Source organism: Carya illinoinensis, chromosome 2, assembly GCF_018687715.1.
Source record: "Carya illinoinensis cultivar Pawnee chromosome 2, C.illinoinensisPawnee_v1, whole genome shotgun sequence".
In the NCBI taxonomy this organism is placed as follows: domain Eukaryota; kingdom Viridiplantae; phylum Streptophyta; class Magnoliopsida; order Fagales; family Juglandaceae; genus Carya; species Carya illinoinensis.
In genome coordinates, this window is record NC_056753.1 from 4,456,012 (window position 1) to 4,477,259 (window position 21,248).

The 21,248-nt window shown below is 35.3% G+C and overlaps 1 protein-coding gene across 1 annotated transcript; it reads right to left on the minus strand.

Annotated features, from left to right (window-relative positions):
- Positions 1 to 14,405: 14,405 nt before the first annotated feature.
- Positions 14,406 to 17,259, minus strand: LOC122301969 (probable sesquiterpene synthase). Its single transcript, XM_043113309.1, has 7 exons — positions 17,018 to 17,259; positions 16,556 to 16,826; positions 15,879 to 16,251; positions 15,566 to 15,781; positions 15,330 to 15,468; positions 14,974 to 15,222; positions 14,406 to 14,807 (listed from the first exon to the last, which is right to left on the minus strand). The coding sequence occupies exons 1-7, from the start codon at positions 17,147 to 17,149 to the stop codon at positions 14,514 to 14,516; spliced, it is 1,674 nt and encodes a 557-aa protein (XP_042969243.1). The 5' UTR covers positions 17,150 to 17,259; the 3' UTR covers positions 14,406 to 14,513.
- Positions 17,260 to 21,248: the final 3,989 nt, after the last annotated feature.

Consider the following 21,248-nt stretch of genomic DNA (forward strand, 5'->3'; position numbering starts at 1 on the left):
TAACTGATCTGTCGGCCAGCTGTAGCATGATGGAGGTCTTTTTCAGCTCACCCAATCCCAACTGCTCATATACTGAGAACGGTAGCAAGTTCACACTACTCCCCAAATCAAGTAAAGCTCTCCCAATTCTTGATTCACCAATCATAATGGAGATGTTGGGAGAGCCGGGATCTCCAAACTTCTGAGGAGTCTCGCTCAATATCAATGCACTAACTTGCTCCGTTAGGAAAGCTTTCTTCTTCACATTCAGCTTCCTCTTCACCGTGCACAAGTCCTTCAAAAATTTTGCATATGAAGGCACTTGTTGTATGGCATCCAAGAGTGGAATATTGATTTTCACTTGCTTGAAAATCTCTTGAATTTCCGTGTGATACTTATTCTTTTTGCCAGCTGCCAATCTCTGAGGATAGGGTACCACAGGTTGGTATCCTTTACTAGTTCCAGCATCTGCACTCACAGGCTTCTTCTGTTCTGGTCTCGCCACCTCTGGTTCTTTTTCAGCTTCATCCGTCTCTGCTGCATCATTAGGTATAGGAGCAATTACCTTTGTATCTATGGTCATCTCAGGTCGGGAAATTTCCTTCCCACTTCTCAAAGTAAGAACAGCTTTTGCTGTCTCAATAACGTCTCCTGAGACATTATGCACTTGATGTTGTTGTTGTCTGTATACTTGAGGATTAGGCTGAGGCTGTGCAGGAAATTTCCCTTTCTCTAGGGTGCTCAAGGTTGTGCTCATCTTATTAACAGTGCCACGCAACTCATTTATAGCTTGAGTATTTTGATTATTTGTGGTGGCCTGAATCTGCATGAATTGCTGAAGTGTATTGGCCATCTGTGCCATACTGTCATCTAGAGTCTTCTTTGCAGATAATGAAGGCTGAGGACCTTGTGCAGCTACTTGAGGCTGAAATCCAGGAGGAGCTACATAAGGATAGCTCTGAGGATTTTGATATGGCGAATATTGGTGCTGAGGAGCACCTTGATTAAATGGCTGCTGCTGAGGTGGTGGGGACCAACCAGGCTGATCATTTCTCCATGAAAAATTTGGGTGATTTCTCCACCCCGGATTATATGTGTTGGAGAAAGGTTGATTCTGTGCTCGATTGACCCAGTTGGTTGATTGTATTGGCTCAGACCCAGCTTCTTGAAATACTGGCATAATCGGGCAGTCTTGGGTCTTATGGTTTGAATCAGCACATATAGAACATGCCTCTGCTACTTTCGCAGCCTTTACCTTTTCCATCTCCATGACCTCCATTCTTCTAGTCAATGCAGATATTCGGGCTTGAACATCCGTGTCTCCTTTGAGCTCATATCTGCCCCCTCCAGAAATAGCCCTCAGTGGCTGTGCTGTTAATGGAACTCGATCAGTACGAGTATTCCATTGTTGTGCGCTCTCAGCAAGGTAGTCAAAAAATGATAATGCTTCATCAGGTTCTTTGCTGAAGAACTCCCCATTGCACATTGTTTGAACAAATTGCTTGCATTCCGGAGTGAGACCAGTGTAAAAGTAGCTCACCAGCCTCCAGGATTCAAAACCATGATGTGGACAAATGTTCACCAAATCCTTAAATTTCTCCCAACTGGCCTGAAAGGTCTCATCAGGTCTTTGATTGAACTGGCTGATCTGCTCCTGCAAAAATTGAGTTCTCTGAAAAGGAAAAAATTTCTGTAAGAATTCACGTTGCATGTCAGACCAATTAGAAATGGAATTAGGTCTCAAAGAGTTAAACCATATCTTCGCTTTATCCTTTAAAGAAAAAGGAAATAAACGAAGTCTAATGAATTCATCAGTAACAGCCCTAGTGATAAAAGTAGCACAAGCTAGCTCAAAATCCGTCAAGTGCTGGTAAGGACTCTCAGAATCCATCCCGTGGAACTGAGGTATCACCGACATCATGCCATGCTTGATAGAGAAATTAGGTGCATTTTCAGGTAAAATTATGCATGAAGGTGTAGTGGTACGAGTGGGTTGCAGATAGTCCTTAACCGTGCGTGGTGCAGGAGCAGCCATGTTTTCTGATTCAATTTCAATTTCGTCACCTGGCTCACTCAAAGAAAAGACAGACGAGCTATCGATCTCCAAGCTGTGTATACTACTCTCAACACTCGATGTGACTCTAAGCAACCTATTTGAAGTGTCTCTTACCCATGACATGAAACATCAATCTAATATGGTAGAGATGAGTGGTTGATGCAGATGGGATGAGTAACCAGAGATAATATGATAATAAAATAAAATAACAAGTTTAAATTTAAGTTAGACAACTTATTCTCCGGCAACGGCGCCAAAAACTTGACTCACTCAAAAATGAGTAGCACTAATGCTATCCCAAGTGCAGGAGGATGTCGTGTAATAATTAGGAATAAATTCCTAGATCGTCTCCTCAGGGAAAAGTTGCTTAAAATTAAACTTGTTGAAAAAATGTGAAAAACTTCACAAAGAGAAAATAATATGATGGTATATGCAATGGATGAAAAAAAGTACTAGTCATGGACTAGATTCATGTCTTTTGAATTTTTGTTTGTTGGATTGGAATGTAAAGAACTAATAAGAAACTAATAAAACTAAATTAAGCATTAAACTAAATTAGAAAATAATTGACAAAACTTAAAGAAGTAAGAAAAATAAATAACACGAAATAAGTAAACAGAAACTCAAAAGTATTCTATAAACTTTAAACTGAAGTTAAATGAAATAGGGAACGAAAAGTCTAAACGAAAACGTCCTTTCACGATTCAATTGAAATTCGAAACGAAAAGGAACAATTTCTTATGTATAAAAACTCTAGAACAATTCCTTTTATTGTATGAAACAAACTAGTAATGAAACAAATTAGAAATGAAACAAATTAGGAATGAAACAACTTAGAAATGAAACAAACTAGAAATGAAACAAATTAGAAATGAAACAAACTAGAAATGAAACAATTTAGAAATGAAACAATTTAGAAATGAAACAAACTAGAAATGAAACAACTTAGAAATGAAACAAACTAGAAATGAAACAATTTAGAAATGAAACAAACTAGAAATGAAACAAACTAGTAACTTAATGGAAATTAAGGTATTACACTCAATGAAATACAATTCTAGAACAAATATTAATGCACTAAAAAAAATACTAAAACAACAAAGCTTTGAAACTTAAAAGAGAAACAAAATTTCTTAAAACAAAAGGAGCTAATTCTTTTAAAGTAAATAGCAGAAAATTATGTGTTGACAAGTGTTTTTCTAAGATTGAGTTGTCCTCAATTGTACTCAATTGTACTCTAAATTTTTTTTTTTTAAAGCTTTGGTGTGCACCTCCTTTTATAGCCAAAAATCTTGGCTACTCTTGCCTAACTCTTGCCAAAGTCTTGCCAAAGTCTTGCCAAACTCTTGCCAAAAGTCTTGCCAAACTCTTGCCAAACTCTTGCCTAACTCTTGCCAAACTCTTGCCAAAGTCTTGCCTTGCCAAACTCTTGCCAAACTCTTGCCAACTTCCTCATTTTATTTCTTCAATTTGTTATTCAATTTAAGCACATGTTCCTTCATTCACCTACTGCTTTGACCGGTCCAAATTCCCTCACAATTCAGCACATGTCTCCATTCCATCCATCAATATATATATGTTAAGTAGGCGCCAAACTCCCTTTGATTTCTTCATGGTTAGGCACGACTTCTTCCTTTGATTTCTTCATGGTTAGGCACGGCTTCTTCCTTTGATTTTGTCACATGTTTTCTTCTCTTTCTTCCTTCATTTCGATTTGTCTAATTCAATGGAAATGAAGCAGCCTTTTGTGACTTCTTTAATGTTTAATTTGGTGGAGAGTAGCAGCCTTCTTCTTCATATAATTTCGGTGGACACAAAAGCTTCTTGTTGGATTTGATTAAACTTGGTCTCTTGAAGCTCTAAGCCTATATTCATCACCATATATGCTTGGATCCATGATATCTTCATTAAATCACCTTTTTTTGTTGTAGAACAAAGGCCTGGAATAGGCATTGCATGAACAAATGGAAATGAAAAGTAGAGAATCAATAGGAGAGAAAGACATAACCAAACATGCAAGATAAACAAAATAAACATTTATTTGAAGTATGTGAACTCATAACTCATGCACAAAGAGCAAAAATATGTGTCCAATGAACTGTGATCATGAAAATGAAGACATGTGAAGCCATTCCAATATCGACCTAGTTCAGTTTATTTTGTTTCTCAATTCTAGAGGAAAAGATCAGAATGCACAGTAATCAATAGTTGGTAGAATTCAAGCATAAATTCATGCTTTTAATCAATTAAAATCACAACTTTGATTTATTCATTTTAACCATTTTTCCATTTAAAACCAATAATAATGTCATGATGAATTTAAAATACATTGGTTTTAAATAGTAAAAATGTGCAATATTCCAGCTCAATCATGTGTATAGATTATAGGAAGTTGAATGCCGCCACTAGGAAAGATCATTTTCCTTTGCCTTTTCTTGATCAAGTGTTAGAAAAAATTGCTGGACATGCTTTTTATTGCTTCTTAGATGGATTCTCCGGTTACTATCAATTAGAAATAGCACCAGATGATCAAGAAAAGACCACCTTTACTTGTCCTTTTGGTACTTTTGCTTTTAGGAGAATGTCTTTTGGTTTATGCAATGCACCAGCAACTTTTTAAAGATGCATGCTTAGCATTTTTAGTGACATGATTGAGAACACCCTAGAAGTGTTTATGGATGATTTTTCTGTATTTGGTGATTCATTTGAGAATTGTTTAACAAATTTACAAGCTGTTTTGGCCAGGTGTGAAGAGAAGCAATTGCTACTTAATTGGGAGAAGTGCCATTTCATGGTACAACAGGGCATTGTTCTGGGACATATTGTTTCATCTAGAGGACTTGAAGTAGATAGAGCAAACATTGAGTTGATTTCTAAACTTCCTACACCTAAGTCAATAAAAGACATTAGATCTTTTCTTGGGCATGCGGGTTTTTATAGGAGATTAATCAAAGACTTTAGCTCTACTTCTAAGCCTCTATGTAAGCTATTGATGAATGATGTAAAATTTGATTGGACACCCGAGTGTCAAGAAGCTTTTTGTCGGCTTAAAACTTTGCTAACCACTGCTCCTATTCTTCAACCTCCTGATTGGTTACTTTCTTTTGAAATCATGTGTGATGCAAGTGATTTTGCTATAGGAGCTGTTCTTGGACAGCGTAGGAACAAACTTCCTTATGTCATTTACTATGCAAGTAAAACTTTGAATTTTGTTCAAAAAAATTATTCTACTACTGAAAAATAATTACTTGCTGTGGTATTTGCTTTAGAGAAGTTTCGTGCATATATTCTTGGTTCTCCTATAGTCATCTTTACTGACCATGCAGCTCTCAAATATTTATTGACAAAGAAAGATGCAAAACCAAGGTTGATTAGATGGATACTTTTACTCCAGGAGTTCAATATTATCATCAAGGACAAGAAAGGAGTAGAGAATGTGGTAGCCGACCATCTGTCTAGGCTCACAGTTGCTGAAACTGAGCAACCGACACCTGTTCTTGATTCTTTTCCTGATGAACATCTTATGTTAGTTGAAAATTTGCCTTAGTTTGCTGATATAGTAAATTTCTTGGTGACAGGACAAACACCACCTCATTGGAGTGCTCAAGATACACGGAAATTCATGCATGAGGTGAGATCGTTCTTCTATGATGATCCTTACCTTTTCAAGTATTGTTCAGATCAAATCATTAGGATGTGTGTGCCCAATGACGAAATTTTTGGTGTCTTAAATTTTTGCCATACGGAAGCTTGTGGTGGGCATTTTTCAGCCCACAAAACAGTGGTCAAAATTCTTCAAAGCGGATTTTATTGGCCAACCATGTTCAAGGATGCTTTTAGTTTTTGTAAAACTTGTGAACTTTGTCAGAAATTAGGAGGAATCACTAGGAGAAATATGATGCCTATGCAACCCATACTAGTGATTGAAATTTTTGATTGTTGGGGGATAGATTTTATGGGACCATTTCCTTCTTCTTATGGTTATTTATACATTTTGCTTGCTGTTGACTATGTTTCTAAGTGGGTTGAGGTAGTCCCTTGCAAATCTAATGATCATCAAGTTGTTTTAAAATTTTTGAAAGAAAACATTTTTGCAAGGTTTGGTATGCCTAAAGCCATAATCAGTGATAATGGCACCCACTTTTGTAACAAGCATTTCTCGGCCTTAATGAAGAAGTATGGTATCCATCATAAAATCTCTACTCCCTATCATCCTCAAACCAATGGACAAGCTGAACTAGCAAATAGGGAGATTAAAAACATTCTTGAAAAAACAGTTAACCCAAACAGGAAGAATTGGTCTTTGAGATTGTCTGATGCCTTGTGGGCTTATAGAACAGCCTTTAAAACCATTTTGGGCATGTCTCCATATAGACTAGTGTATGGTAAGGCTTGCCATTTGCCTGTAGAGTTGGAACATAGAGCGTATTGGGCCATTAAACAATGCAATTTTAACATTGATAAAGCTGGTTGTGTGAGAAAATTGCAGTTGTCTGAGTTGGATGAGTTGAGGAAGGATGCCTACAACAACTCTAAGTTGTCCAAAGAAAGAATGAAGAACTTCCATGACAAACACATCCAACGTAAGACTTTTGAGCCTAATAAAAAAATGTTATTGTACAACTCTCGGTTACACTTGTTCCCTAGTAAGTTAAGGTCTCGATGGAGTGGGCCTTATGTGGTACAAACTGTTTTTCCTCATGGTGCTATAGAGATAATGAATCCTCTCAATGGTAACATTTTTAAGGTTAATGGTCAAAGGCTCAAGCCTTTTATTTCTAACTTTGCACCTGAGGAATCTACTCTACATTTGCTTGATCCTAATTGATGGTTCTTGATCTATCCATCTCTTTTCATTGTTTTCTTTTGTTCTTCAGTTTTTATTTTTATTTTGGCTGCATTCCTTTCAAAGCTATCCAGGTACTTCATTTTCCTCTTTCCTCCAGTTTTTTGAATTTTCTGTTCTTCTGTTAGTTGTTTTGCCCCTTAACTACTCTCTTTGTGTAAATTCTTTCGTTTCTCTTGCACCATTGAGGACAATGGTACAATCTAGTTGGGGGGTGAAAGAGAATTTAATTTTCTGTTTGCATGTCTTACACTTATGTTGGTCCACTTTGGGGGGTGTTAGTAATGAGTTGAAAGCAGATTAAATCTCTCATTCTTGAATTTTACATGCTGGAAAGTGATCAAAAAAAAAAATGATTTGTTGAGGTCATGAAACATGTGGAATGTAGTGCAAATATGAGTATATGTCAAAAGAGGGACTTATCCACTTTATTTAGTTGTTAAACCAAGGGAAAAATGTTAAAAGTTTTGCTAAAACACACACAACACATACCTGGAAGGCCTAGAAAGACTACATTAAGTCATTGTTGGTTGATTTACACTTCAATTGTTTGAGACTCTAATGAACCATATCCTAATGGCTTAGGAAGAGATCTGAAATGAATTAAATGAGAAAAGGGACAAGCCAGGGATCCAAAAAATAAAAAAATAAAAAAATAAAAAATCCTTTAGGTAGACTAGTGGTAAGGGCTGACTTGTGAAAGTGTGGATAGGCGCACATTCATAGGTCTGATTCCCCACTAAGAAATCTAAAAACATAAAAAAACAAAAATTACATTTGTGTAGTGGAAAAGGCTGCCTATTACCGGGGCCCTTACAAAACAAAGTAGGCGCCTTTCAAAGAGTAATAGCGTGAAAGCCGCCACTACAATGGTTTTGAATTAGAGTAAGACCATGTGGTTTTCTCAGATTGGTTGTTGTGATTGAAACTGTTAATGTCTCTTGGTAGTCAATCTTGGAATTCTAACCCCATTCCCATGCACTTGAAAGAAAGCAAGCTTTGTTACATATGATTCACTTGGTTGATTAACTAAATGGTGTATAAATCTCTCAGTTGATACAAAATTCAGATTAATCTATCTCCAGTGTTCTTAAACTCAACAAGTCTATTTCATAGCATGTGATTCTTGAATTTTCTGAAATTGTAGTTGGTAATCTCACCTTTGCATGAATTCTTTCGCTTTGTTTGCTAGAGCCTAGCAATAAGCTAGTTGGAGGGTGTGATAAAGTATTAGAATTGCATAATTAAGTTGCTTAAATGAACGATTTATTTTATCAAATGAGAATTGAGCACTTAACTATGTATCAAATTCTAGTACTTGATGTTAAACTAATTGATGCTAATATTTTATACATAAAATTCTATAATTGTTGCAGGACATTTATGAAAATAATAAAAGAGCATATAGTGCTACGAGCTGGGCGAGGAGTCAGCTGGCATTTCATTTTATCTTTGGGTTTTTACGTCTTGCGGAACATGGAGAGCAGAGCATCATTCGGACAGCAAACAAACTCACTCGGACATCACATGCATACAGCCAGACTCACACATGCAACACACACATGCAGTGGACTCAAATGCACACATTCGGACCATGCAGTGGACTCACACAGCACACATGCAGAAAATGCAAACATGCAACAAACCAGCACATGTAGACATGCAGCGGACAGCACTCATACAAACACAGCACATGCACAATGCACACATGCAGAAAAGCATCACCAGACAGCACATAACCTGGACGTTGCAGACAAACACAGTAGCAAAAGCACTCACACATGCAGACCCTTGAACGGAAAGAGCAGAAAACTTACACATGCAGCAGACCAAACCCACATGGACAGCACATAGCTGGACCCACAGCAACTCACACTTACAGCAGAACACTCATTCGGACTCAAACATGTAGACCAAAACGTGGACCAGCAGCACACCAATGCAGAAAACATGTTGCTGGAAAGCAAGCTTTTCTTGCTTCTGCACATGGAAGAAAAATGCACACATGCAGGTTCCCGTATTGTACGTGAAAAGAGGCTGGAAATTAATGAGCTGAAAATCATTGAAAGCTGCTGCCTCTCCATCGAAATTGACATTGAAGAAGTGGGCTGCCTCTCCACCGAATTTGACATGGAAGTCATTAAAGGCTGCTGCCTTTCCACCTAATTGGACAATATTGGAGAAGGAAGACAGCTGGGTGGTTGAGACACACGGCTATAAAAAGACCTTAGAGAACAAAGAGAAACACACAGAGTTCAGTAGCTAGATTTGTTATTTTCTTTTCCTTTGTTTCAGACGCTGGGCAGCCAGTTTTATTTAGTTTCCTTCTCTATTTCTTTGGTTCATCATTCGGACAGCAGAGTTTTACATCTTGTTTTCGTTCCAGACCTGCAGTAGTTATTTTATTCTTCTTTTCTTTCGTTTGGTTAAGCTGGTTTTGGTTTATTTTACACTTTGTTTCTCGTTAGAGATAGAACAGCAGCAGAGTGAACTTGGAGTTTTTTTTTTTTTTTATTTCATTTCTCTTCGTTAAGACAAAGACAGCAAGCTGCTAGTTTTGTTTTTCACACATTATTTTCATTCTTGCTTTGCTTTCATAGAGAGACCTGAGATATACTTTTTATTTTTCCTGTTTTTACCTTTAGGTGAAGACGGCGTAGGGAGTAGCGGAGGGCTCTCTCTTGTTTCTCGTTTTTTCAGTTTTTTTTCCAATTTTTCAGTTCTTTTTCATCTTGAACGGTGGAACTCTCTCATTTTTATTTTTATTTCAGTTTTGTTTCTTGTGGCAGCTGTTCAACCTCTACTTTTTCTTCTTGCTTTTACTTTTTCTTTGAATTAGATAAGAATTTCATTTACGGATTCATTTCATTTGGTCTTTTAGTGGATTTGGCTTGTTGTTCTTTTCATTTCCTTTGGGCAGCATGAAGCTTCATTTAATTTTCTTAGTTTTATTTATTTATAGTTTTGATTTGTTTTATTTCTTTGAGCTTTGACCGTTTGAACTGCTGGATATTTTATAGACCATCTATTTTGCATTCTAAGATTTATTCTATGTTGGTATTTTCTTTAATTTTTAATATGACTTTACTTAGATTACTCTTTGTTGCTAGAAATATTATGCGTAGCTAATTTCTTAAGCTTGGGTTGTGGAATGGGACGTGATTTGTTCTGGATTCTAGATCGATGCAATATTTTGTTGATAATTATTGATTTCACTATGTTACTAGTCGGATTTAAATTGAAAATAGATTGAAGCTCTTGCTCTTGTTTTGTTGTTGACGTAAGGCACAACAAAAGCTTGAAAATTATCAAGGCTTCTCTCGTTCGTTTGTTAATGTGTGTTCGGCTAGTAAAATAGAAAATCCCTTAGGAAAATATTGCAAAACTTGAACTTAACCTTTTTATCTTCCGATTATCAATGCCTTGATTGGGTTGTTAATCGAGAAAATTATCTAGAATCCAAAATAAAGAGAGTCCTAAACCCAACCCAAGTGTTCGTTAATTTGTTTTTTTTTAGAAACTCTAATTTCAATTTCGATTATCTTTTTGCATTGCATTTTAATTTTATTTTCATCTCTCATACTCGATTCACTTGTTACTCACAAATTTCTTATACGCTTTGATAACCCTTTGTCCCTGTGGAATACGATCCTGGACTTATCCTTGATACAACTTGACACTTCTACACTTGGAAGCACATTCGAAACCGAGTCAGTTGGCGTAATATGTGTGAGGGCAAGAGTAGAGGAGGGATGAACTTTAAGAATCTTAGAAATTTCAATCTTGCTCTTCTTGCCAAACAAGGGTGGCGGTTAATGTAGGATGAGAAATTTGTTTTGCATAACCTTCTCAAAGCTCGGTATTTCTCTAAGTCCAACTTTATGGAATCTAGCTTGGGGCATTGTCCATCATATATATGGAGGGGTATTTGGGAGGCTAAGAAATGGTTGAGGAAGGGATGTATATGGAGGGTTAGGGATGGGAAGACGACAAAGTTATGGCATGATCAATGGGTTCCTGGTCATAGGCCTTTGGGTATTGAAATCAGGGAAGAAGTACAGTGCTGAATAGGGAGGAGGTAGTGGCTTCAGTTCTTCAAGAAGACAATAGTGGGTGGGATTTTCACAAGCTTAGGACTCTTTTCAATCCAATGTTAGTGGCTGATATTATGAAAGTCATGGTGTTTCCTGAAGGTACAGCTGATAAGTTGATTTGGAGTCAAGAAAGGAGTGGGCTGTTTTCGATGAAGAGTTGTTATAAGTTGATTACATCCCAAACTGGGCCTGATGTCACAGAATCCTCTTCTTTTGGAAGTCAGTAGCGATTATGGAAAGCCTTGTGGAGAATACCTGCCCCTAATAAGATTAAAGTATTTGCATAGAGGGCATGCAAGGATAATCTACCCTCGAAAGATAAATTGATGCAGAAACAAGTGATCCAAGAAGCCACTTGCTGGTTCTGTATGCAGCCTGTTGAAGATCTATTGCATGCTGTGTTTAGATGTGACCAGTTGCGAGAACATTGGCTTTAGCTCTTTCCTTTGTTGGCTACTCCATCCCCCATTAGTTTTTTTGATCTAGCACTGCATCTTGTTGTTGGCAAGGATCTTAATACCTTGGCTCAAATTTTCTATCTTGCTTGGGGTTTTTGGTATAGGCGAAATAAGTTGAAATTTGATAACACTATCCTAAGTCCTCGTCATGTCATCTCTCATTCTTTGGGACTTTGCATAGTTATAAAGCTATTTCGGTTAAATCCCAGGTGCAGGTTCGACATCATTTTAGTTGGAAGCCTCCTTCTACTGGGGTCCTTAAGCTCAATACTGAAGGAGCTATATTTTCAGATTTTCATAAGAAAGGGATTGGTGCCATTTTACGAGATTCAGCTGGGCAAGTGATCATGGTTGCTTCAAAACTTGAAGAAGAAGTGGAAACGGTAGAAATTGTGGAACTAATTGCTATTTTTTTAGGGATGCGACTGTGTTCTTCTATAGGGATCTCGCACATTGAGGTTGAGAGCGACTGCTTGTTGCTGGTCAAATCTTTGCAACAAAATAATATGTCAAATTCTATACTTGGTAATTTATTTTTTGAAGTGCAAAGGTTGTGTAGGTGTTTTACAAGTTGTTCTTTTACTTGTGTATAGAGAGGGTAATAGGACAGCTCATCAGTTTGCTATAAATACTTGGAGAGTATAGACTATTGACATGTGTTGGAATTATAATCCAGACTTTCTTTTTCAAGTCTTATGATTTGATAAATGTCTGTAATTATTTATCGCAAATGAAGATAGTTATTTATATCCAAAAGAAATTATAGTCCGAGACTGGAAGAAGAACATCGCAAATAGTAGACATATTTGAGATCACGTACGAATCCTTTCTTTAAAAACGCATCATGCCCGATGGCCTGGTCAATATCGTATGGTTTACGTACGTTCTGAGCCCTCTAATTCTTTGTATTCCCTATATGCAAGGAAACACAAGCAATTTTCTGTCCTAATTTGTTTCTTATTAAAAAATAAATTAAGGAAGTTGTTTGATCTCATTAATATTAATAATGTTTGTTTTTATAGTTTCGAGGCTATATATTATACACATGAAAATCATGAGTTCTGGAGTTCATTGAAACCAATTTTTAGTTGATAATTATAGTACAACTTAAAAGTCCTATGAGTGGACTCAGTTCGTGGACACCTACTTCTTTGAACCGAGCGCTCCCCCAAGTACGGTTACCTACTTCTTTGAGCTGAGCGCTCCCCCGGCCTGCATTGCACTAACAACCTTGAGTTCTATGACCCGTAAAACGATCTTGTCTCTACGTATATATGCCGACGGTTATGACCCTTGAAACAATATTCCTGACTCCAACTTTCAGTCTTTGTGATTTCACGTCATCAGACTTATACTTTGAGAAGGTATCAGATAATTTCAAATTAAAAATAAAAGTTAAATAAAATATTATTTTTTAATATTATTATTATTTTAAAATTTTAAAAAATTAAATTATTTATTATATTTTATATAAAAATTTAAAAAATTATAATTATGAGATAAAATAAAATATTTTTTAAATCCAAATAGGGCTTAAACTTTCCACAACACGTGCCTCCTGGATTTTATTCTTTTCTTTTTTTTTTTTTTTTTTTTCATTTTTTTTATATTTTTAAATGATATTTCACAATATCATTAAAAAATATTTATTTAATCACTAAGTTATCGGGATCCAATGTCGATAAGTCTACGTTTTTTTATATATGTGACTATACATGTGATTAATTTTAAGTACAGAAAATTTGATTTAGCATTAATAGGCAATAGCTAGCCCTTTTGGCGAATGCAATTAGCAACTGGCCGGGCTGTTGGTTTTAAAGTACTATAAGGCTTTGAAGGAATTAATTTGAAACTAAGCGATCGAGAAAGGTAGACATGATAGATGCAGCGCGCGTCGAGGCCGAGGAGACAGTGATCTAGTACCATTAACATTAATTTAGCTGCATGCCGTTTATCAAAAGCGACTAATGGATCGGTAACAAATGCATGCATGGTGATTAATTAAGCAAGGTGAATTGATCAGGTATATCACGGCCTGCATGTATGCATGCAGAGTGTCTTGTCTTCCTTTGTAAAGAGGAAGTCCCTTTTTTTTCTTTTTTTTCTTTTTTTTTTATTATGCATTAATATTGCCTCCGTCAGTAGATTATTAATTAACCTTTTTTGGCATGAGGCGATTTCATACAGTGGAATGATAAGTACTGTTTGGATTCAACTATCGATCTCAAGTAATTAAGCTACACAGCAGGAGATGCCTTTTTCCCCAGATTAAAACGTCGATCGATCAGAGTTATTAACATGAGCTCGCTCAATGAAATTATAGATTAGAGTGTAGCGGACGATTAGTGATTATTTTGGAGAAACTGCGGCCTCGCTAGCTAGAGGTGATCCCATGCACATATAGTAAAGAGTTTTCACTACTGTGTCTGAGAGTTAATTATTTTGGTATGCAAGGAATGATCATTTGGGTTGAGTAGATCATTTTTTTAATGTTAGGAAACTATGCTTGCTGCAGCTTTATTTATTATTCCTATATCTATATTCAAACTAATTCACTGGCCTCTTAATTAAATACCCACTGCATGCAGGGGTTCGTGCGAGACAGAACATTTATTTTAAGTAAACAATTCTTTTTGAATCATGAAGATCACTAGCTAGCTTTTACAACCTTCAAAATTACTGTATATAGTTGAAATACAATGGCAACAAGCAAGAGATGATTTCGGCTACTAAATTATTATTGCCAGTGCGAAATAGCTCATTAATCGAGTGCTCCTAATCTCGTAATTCTTATGAGGTGGAGATCATAGAATCGAAACGACGCCTAGATGCGTTAAGTAAAATAATAGAAGAAGCATCTGGAATATAATATGCTCGAGCTAAATTAAAATATTAAAATATTTTTGAAACCAAGCTTAGGTATGATATTTTAAACTACATCAACATGAAGCACTTTTTGAAAGCTATGGCAGTGATCTATATATTTATTTATCTCTTTGTCATTCATTTTCATTTATTATTATACAGTAGTATTGCAAGATCAACTTAGCTTTAGAGCACCCCAATACAACTAGCAATACTCATATTGGCACTGGATATACGAGGAGTGACTCGATCTTAGCTTTCATCTCTTTTCCCACAAGGGTGTATCCGTCTTCCTCCTTATATATGACATCTATTGCTCGTGAAAGGTTGAGAAGACGCATAAGGATAGCCATTGGTACAGCAGTAGGCCTCATACAATTCTCATTGACATCCTTCCATGCATCAGAAACTTGCCTGCGGAGTTCATCATATGCCACTTCTTCTGAGACACCATACTTCTTCATGTAGCATTCAACGGCCGAGGCAGCATGCCCTCTCTCTTGTTCAAACTGCAAACATAGTTTTTTCCCACATATATTAAAAAGATTTGGTATGATAATAAAAGATCACGTAGATATCAAACACCTAATAACATCCATTTAGTTTAAAACATGGAGAATTTTGATCATTAGTTCCGCGTTTTGATCGTTATCGGAGCAATTATTGGTCACATACCTTATGCGATTTGATGTCATCCGAGAGCCTACCAATTACTGACGAAGCTGTAATAATTTTGGGGTCGCTAAACGCCCACACAAAGGTCTCCTCGGTAACTATCTCACCCATGCCAAGAAATGACATGATTGTGAGCATGGGATAGCCAGAGGTTACCAGTCCGACTCGCATATATTCCTCCAGCGATGGGATGTGTTTTGCATGAAAAGATTTGGCTTCATCGAAATATGCCCGGACCATAATTTTCATCTGAGATATCTCAAAAGGATTTCACATAACATTAAACACGATGCATGGCATTAAATAGGAGGCATAAATATGTAATAATTGAGTTAATGCTCGCATAATCAGCTTACGGCTTCTTTTGCGTGAGAAACAAGGTAGGATCTTCCTTGTTTTGCCAGCTCCTGCTCAATTTCTTCGAAAACGTCCAAGAGTGCCTTATAACATATTTGCATGTATTTTGGTAACGTATTCATACTCCTAATATCCCACCTAATTATTCCGGTACCAATTGAAGTAATTATTAAACTGATATCATACATGCACCAAAATCTTAAAAATAAAAAACCACTCGATATCACTTTCAAACCTTTCAATTGCTTCTGTAAAGATCACGATCTCCAGTGTGCCATATGCATCATAGATATCATCTATGATGGATGTCATGGAAATAACTTTGGTTAGTATTTTTCTTGCAAGCGAGTACTGGGGCTCAAAATAAACTGCCACAATCCAAAAGAAGCACTCCACAACCCTGTCTCTTGCAAAAGGTAATTTCGTTGCAAAGTCTAAATCTTTCCACCACCTACAGATTAATTAAATATATTGACATTGATCAGTGCCATGCACCTCGAAAAATGAGTTAACATATATAGTGTTATGAATGTCCTGCATGGCAATACCTGGCGATATAACCAAGTTCCTGCTTGTGCAATGACTGCACAAGATTGAAATCTAATATCGAAAGCTTTAGAAAAGCTTTGTTATGGGAGGTGTCTTCTTGGTAGAGCGTAATGAAAACCCTGGACTCTAGCCTTGGAATGCCCTTGTGCAGGGATTGGTTTAGTGCATGAGTTACCTGTGCTGCTAAAGGATTCCTCAAATTGGATTTCACTGACTCCAGTTGAGTGGTGGTGAAACTAAGAGCCTCGTCAAGGATCTCTTCTCCATGCACCCTAAGATGTGTGGCTTCATAAAAGGCTAGCAAGCCTGGAATGTTGGCGCTCAAGCTTGCTTTGAATTGACCCTTTTCATCTTTGAACTTGTTAAACACATCTGCTTAAATGAAAATTTATGAGACAGAATATATATATATATTCCATACGCACACTTAAGAAACCCAAAATAATGAAACGGCCTAGCTCCGCAAAATATGTAATAAAGCTCACAAACTAATTATGGCCCTACCATGGGCTGTGATAACTTTATATAATATATACTTTACACTAAAATGTGTTTTGTATTCTGATGTACATATATATAGCAAGCCATGTTAATTTGTAGTTTTATTTATATTTTGTGAGATTTTTTTATAAACCAAAGATTTCTCTTTAAAACAAAAAAGCGAAAAATATTTTACCACATGAAACACGAAATCCTTGTTGACGTAGTAGTCGAAAATGAAGGGAAACATTGTAAAGATCATTGTCATCATGAATGGCACCCGAGGAAGCATAAATACGTTCTAGTGCTTCTCCGATGTGCCTTTCGAAATGGTACGCCACCCCTAAGCGCTGAAGTACATCAATGATGTTCAGCTGCTTGGAAGGTTGATCTGCAGAGGCTAACAACTCCCGTCGCACTTCTGCTATCAGTTCTTCGACTTCGCGTACTTTAGAAACATGAATAACCTGCGCCAACAAATTGGGATACTTCGCAAAAATCAGAATATTATTCACGCGCGGTACGTTGGTAACTCCAAACAAATTCATTAACATCAATCGGTTTATACAAGAAAGATACTTATAACACGTATATTTGTCATTAAAAAAAAAAAAAAAAAAGATTTTCATGAAGCTAATTTTCGACCACATATATGTACCTGGTCTTCGGGAATATTGTTATTGATGAAACGGTCACCCCAAATGCTTGGTTTAAAATTTGCAGTCCGGCGAATGGCATCTGATGATTCTCCATTTTGTGAGAGAGCAACGGAGGATACAGGGAGAGACATATTCTGCAGCTAATTAAGACAACTCAAAGCTGCTTTGATTAATAGTGATTGCAAGCTGCTGGGAAGAGTGCTCCTGCAGAAAGCTTTGTTGGTAATTTGAAGCTTTATATAGGGCGCGCATTGGCAAGGATTATGTGTGGAATGGGACGGGTTTAAGAGTCGTAACGAGTTCATTGAGGCAGTTGCGCTTCTTAGAGGTTTACAGCTGTGTGTTCAATGAGGTGTCCCAAAACTTATGCTTGAAACCAACTATTTGATTTTTGAATGAAAATTCTGAATGTTTGACAGATTTTGCATTTATTCTTCAAGACATACGAAGATTTATGGAGGGCTTCCAAGAAGTTAAAGTTGTGCATGTCAACCGTTTAGGTAATTTGGTGGCTCATCTTTTGACAAGACATGCTTGGTTGATTGATGATATTTGTATATGGTGGGATTATTATCCTTCTTTTGTTAGTCAAGGGCTTGATAAACTTGTTATTTGTAAGGATATTTGATTTGAATGAAAGGAAAGTCTGATTATCAAAAAAAAAAAAAAAACTATCAGATTTGACCCTAAGTTGGGGGGATGGAATACACGCATCCAGCTTTGTCAATAATACAAACTTTTGTATTTCATTCACTTGATTTTTATACTGAGACATTATTTGAATAAATAGATATAAGAATAAGTCTATCTAAAGTAACTAATTGAATATGGTAATTACAAAGTAAATGCTAATTTCCTAAAATCATGTTGTTACAAAAATAGAAAAGATTGTTGCTTGATTTGGAAAGTGATTTGTCAATAAGCTTGATCTAATACTCTACTTTCATGACCGCACTACACGAAATTCTTTTGAAAATTCAACTTTTATCGAATTTTAATTCTTAGTTTATATAATTTTTTTATATAATCATTAATTTATAAAGATGTTACTAATGCTCTTAATTGTCAAAAACATACTCATTGGCATTTTTTTTTTTTTTGGCTTGAGTGTTCGTACGTGAATCTTTATGATTATATTTCTAAACATATATGTTAATATTATATTGGAATTTCTTTTTTTAGTATTTTTATTATGTTTGAGTTCACTTGATGATGACGAAACTTTTTCTCTTATCTATTTTCTTTTCATTTCTAATGTTGGTACCGAGATATATAGTGATATTCTCATCTTATCTCCACATAATAATTATTTCACATAATCTCATTTTGCACTTGCATTTTATCTTTATTAGTTTACTATACAATATAAAATTTATAAAGAGCAAAATTTACTTTTTAGTGTTTATAAAAGATTTTAGCATAATCGTATGAATAGATCACAAGGTTCCATTTTTTGTCCCTTTTTTTTTTTCCAAATGCGTGGGTTTATTGGACTTTATTTACAATAATGGATATCATTGATACTGGAAAAATGGGTTCTTTACTTTTCTCTCCATGCTCTGAACGAGGCACTCATACACCCTTATAAAACTAACATTGATAAAATTCTTTCTAAACCGATAATTTTTCAATAAAAATTAAGTTGGTTATTAATTAAAAAAAAATTAAAAAATTTAATTAAACCATTCTACTTTACAAAACGATAGGAGTGATTTTTAAATAAAAATATAATGTAAAAATAAAATTAAAAATAAATTTATTAAATTTTACTTTTTAAAATTAAAAAAGCCTCACTGAAAATTTTGCCTTAAGCCAGCCCTGCATTGTGTGAGTGTTAAGAGGTCTGATCCAGTCCCCACAAGCTAGCGTACGTAGTTGTACTACGTTAACTTGTTGGACTGATAGTTAGGAACTTAATTAGATCTTAAATAAATATATATTTTTCATTGACTAAGAATAAAAGTATTAAAGTATACAAGTCTCGCACGTTTCATGTAAATTTTATATTTATTAATTTTTAAAAATGTGTGAAGTTTGCATATACTAAAACTGTAAATATCGATCATTTCTCTTTATCATTTGTGTTATAAAGGCTATCTGGAGAATGCTACTTTCTTTTTTGGTTGGCTAAGCTGTATACATGATGATCCTTACTTTCTTCCTTTGTATGTTTTTGTAAATGCTTTAATTTTCTTCATGCCACCAAAAACATCAGATTTAAGCCATCTTTGAATCTAGGAATGCATGCGTACATGTAGATAGACAAGTATATATTATGTGGAGTAATACTATATACAGTGTGGAGTGCATAAGCGCTGTGCAATTATTTTGAAAAAGAATAGAGTCTATAATTAAAAAATTATTATTATTTTTTTTCATGTGAGTCTTGTATTAATTTATTTTTTTTAAAATAGACTGTGCGACGTTTGCATAATTCACAACTACAAATATTATTTCTCATATTTTATGTGACTTTATTTGTCATTTGTTTTACAGGCCATATTCGGAGAATACTACGTATATACTTTTCTTTTTGGTTGGCTAGCTAGCCATGTTGTTGACTGAGCAGTGTATTTATTCATCACGCCATACATTTAGCTAGCCATGTCGTTGACTGATCATAGAAGTACTTTCCATTTCGATTTTGGCTTTGAAAAAGCCCTACCCCACATCTTCGCTAAACCGTATACTTGCTTATCATAGAAGAAAAATAAAAGAATTTTTCTCAGGTGCGACGTAGGGCTGTGGAATAATTCGATTAATAGGAATAAACCAGAAAGTTTTCAGTGTCATCAGATCATGATGTTGACCGCCATGCCAAGTACGTACTCCCGACCAGAGCAATTAAATGTAGAATAATTCTCGCACAATACACATAATATCTATTTTTATTTTATTTTTTATTTTTAGTATAATAAATATGAAGTTTATGAAAGATAACAAAATCAATTCAATTAATTTAATAAGAATAAAAAAATTAAAAAAAATTAAAATATATAAAATATGTTATATAGGATGTTGAGTAGCATCCCTAATATATTAGGACTTGCAAGAAAGTGGTGAAGTTTTAGGAGGGTTTGGATTTATAAACCACGTCATCCCATAATTATAACATTTTTAAATTTTCATACAAAATATGATAAACAATTCAAGTATTTTTTTCAAATTTTAAATTAATAATAATATTAAAAAATAATATTCTAATAATATTTTATTCAACTTTTATATAAAATCATCTCATCTCATCTATTCTCATCTTCTAAACAGGTCCCATAAGAAAATTCAAAACGTGAAAAACGGAGAGAAACAGATTGATCAAGCCGACTTATTAGAAATTGAAAGAAGCGTGATACCATTTTCATGTCAGATGAATTGGCAAGAATTGTTGGCATCTTGCTCATACAAATTGAAATAATAATGTTGCACGTTTTTCATCTTGATGTTCGTCTCAAATAAATTGGTAGGAAGTTGGGAAAATCTGCAACTTCAAACTTGCATGCAGAAGTAACATGTGAGGAGACAAATAGCAGAGATTGCTCGGTGACCATATATTTATTACAGCTTCGAAGGTAAATTATAAGAATGTCAACCAATTATATAGTGCAAAAGACAAAACAAAACTTATACGCCAAAAGGATTTGGAAAATTCCTGAATTACAGTTTATAAACAAAGAGTCTCTTGCCCTTCTTCATCTAGAGGCGGCCAATAATGGAGTCTCGTGGCATCTCAAGGAAAAGAGGAGTCGCACCTCACAAACAGACTGAGTAAAGCTACATTTTAATGCTACCCATTCAATGAACTGCATGTACAAGCTATATAGCCAACAGTGGCTTATTGGATAACTAGCATGGGACTCCTATTTTCCTAACACAACAGAACACCACATGAAATGACAGAACCTTGTTCCATAACAACAAACTATGCTTAACCAAACAATAACGAATTAACTTGGCTTGCCACGTGCAATATTACAAGTTTCTCAAACCCCATCAACAAGGATATACACAACTCTAATATGCTACTAAAACAGGTGAGGAAGTATCTATATCAAAGAACTCGATGATAAATAAACTGTATATCTTTTTTACTTTATTTATTTATTTTTTTATTTTTTTATTTTATTAAAACTCTCACTTATGGCGAAGGAAAACCTTATGATCGTCAACAACTCAAATCACTCCCAAACAAACCAACCTATACGAAAAAAAAAAAAAAAAAACACATGGAAC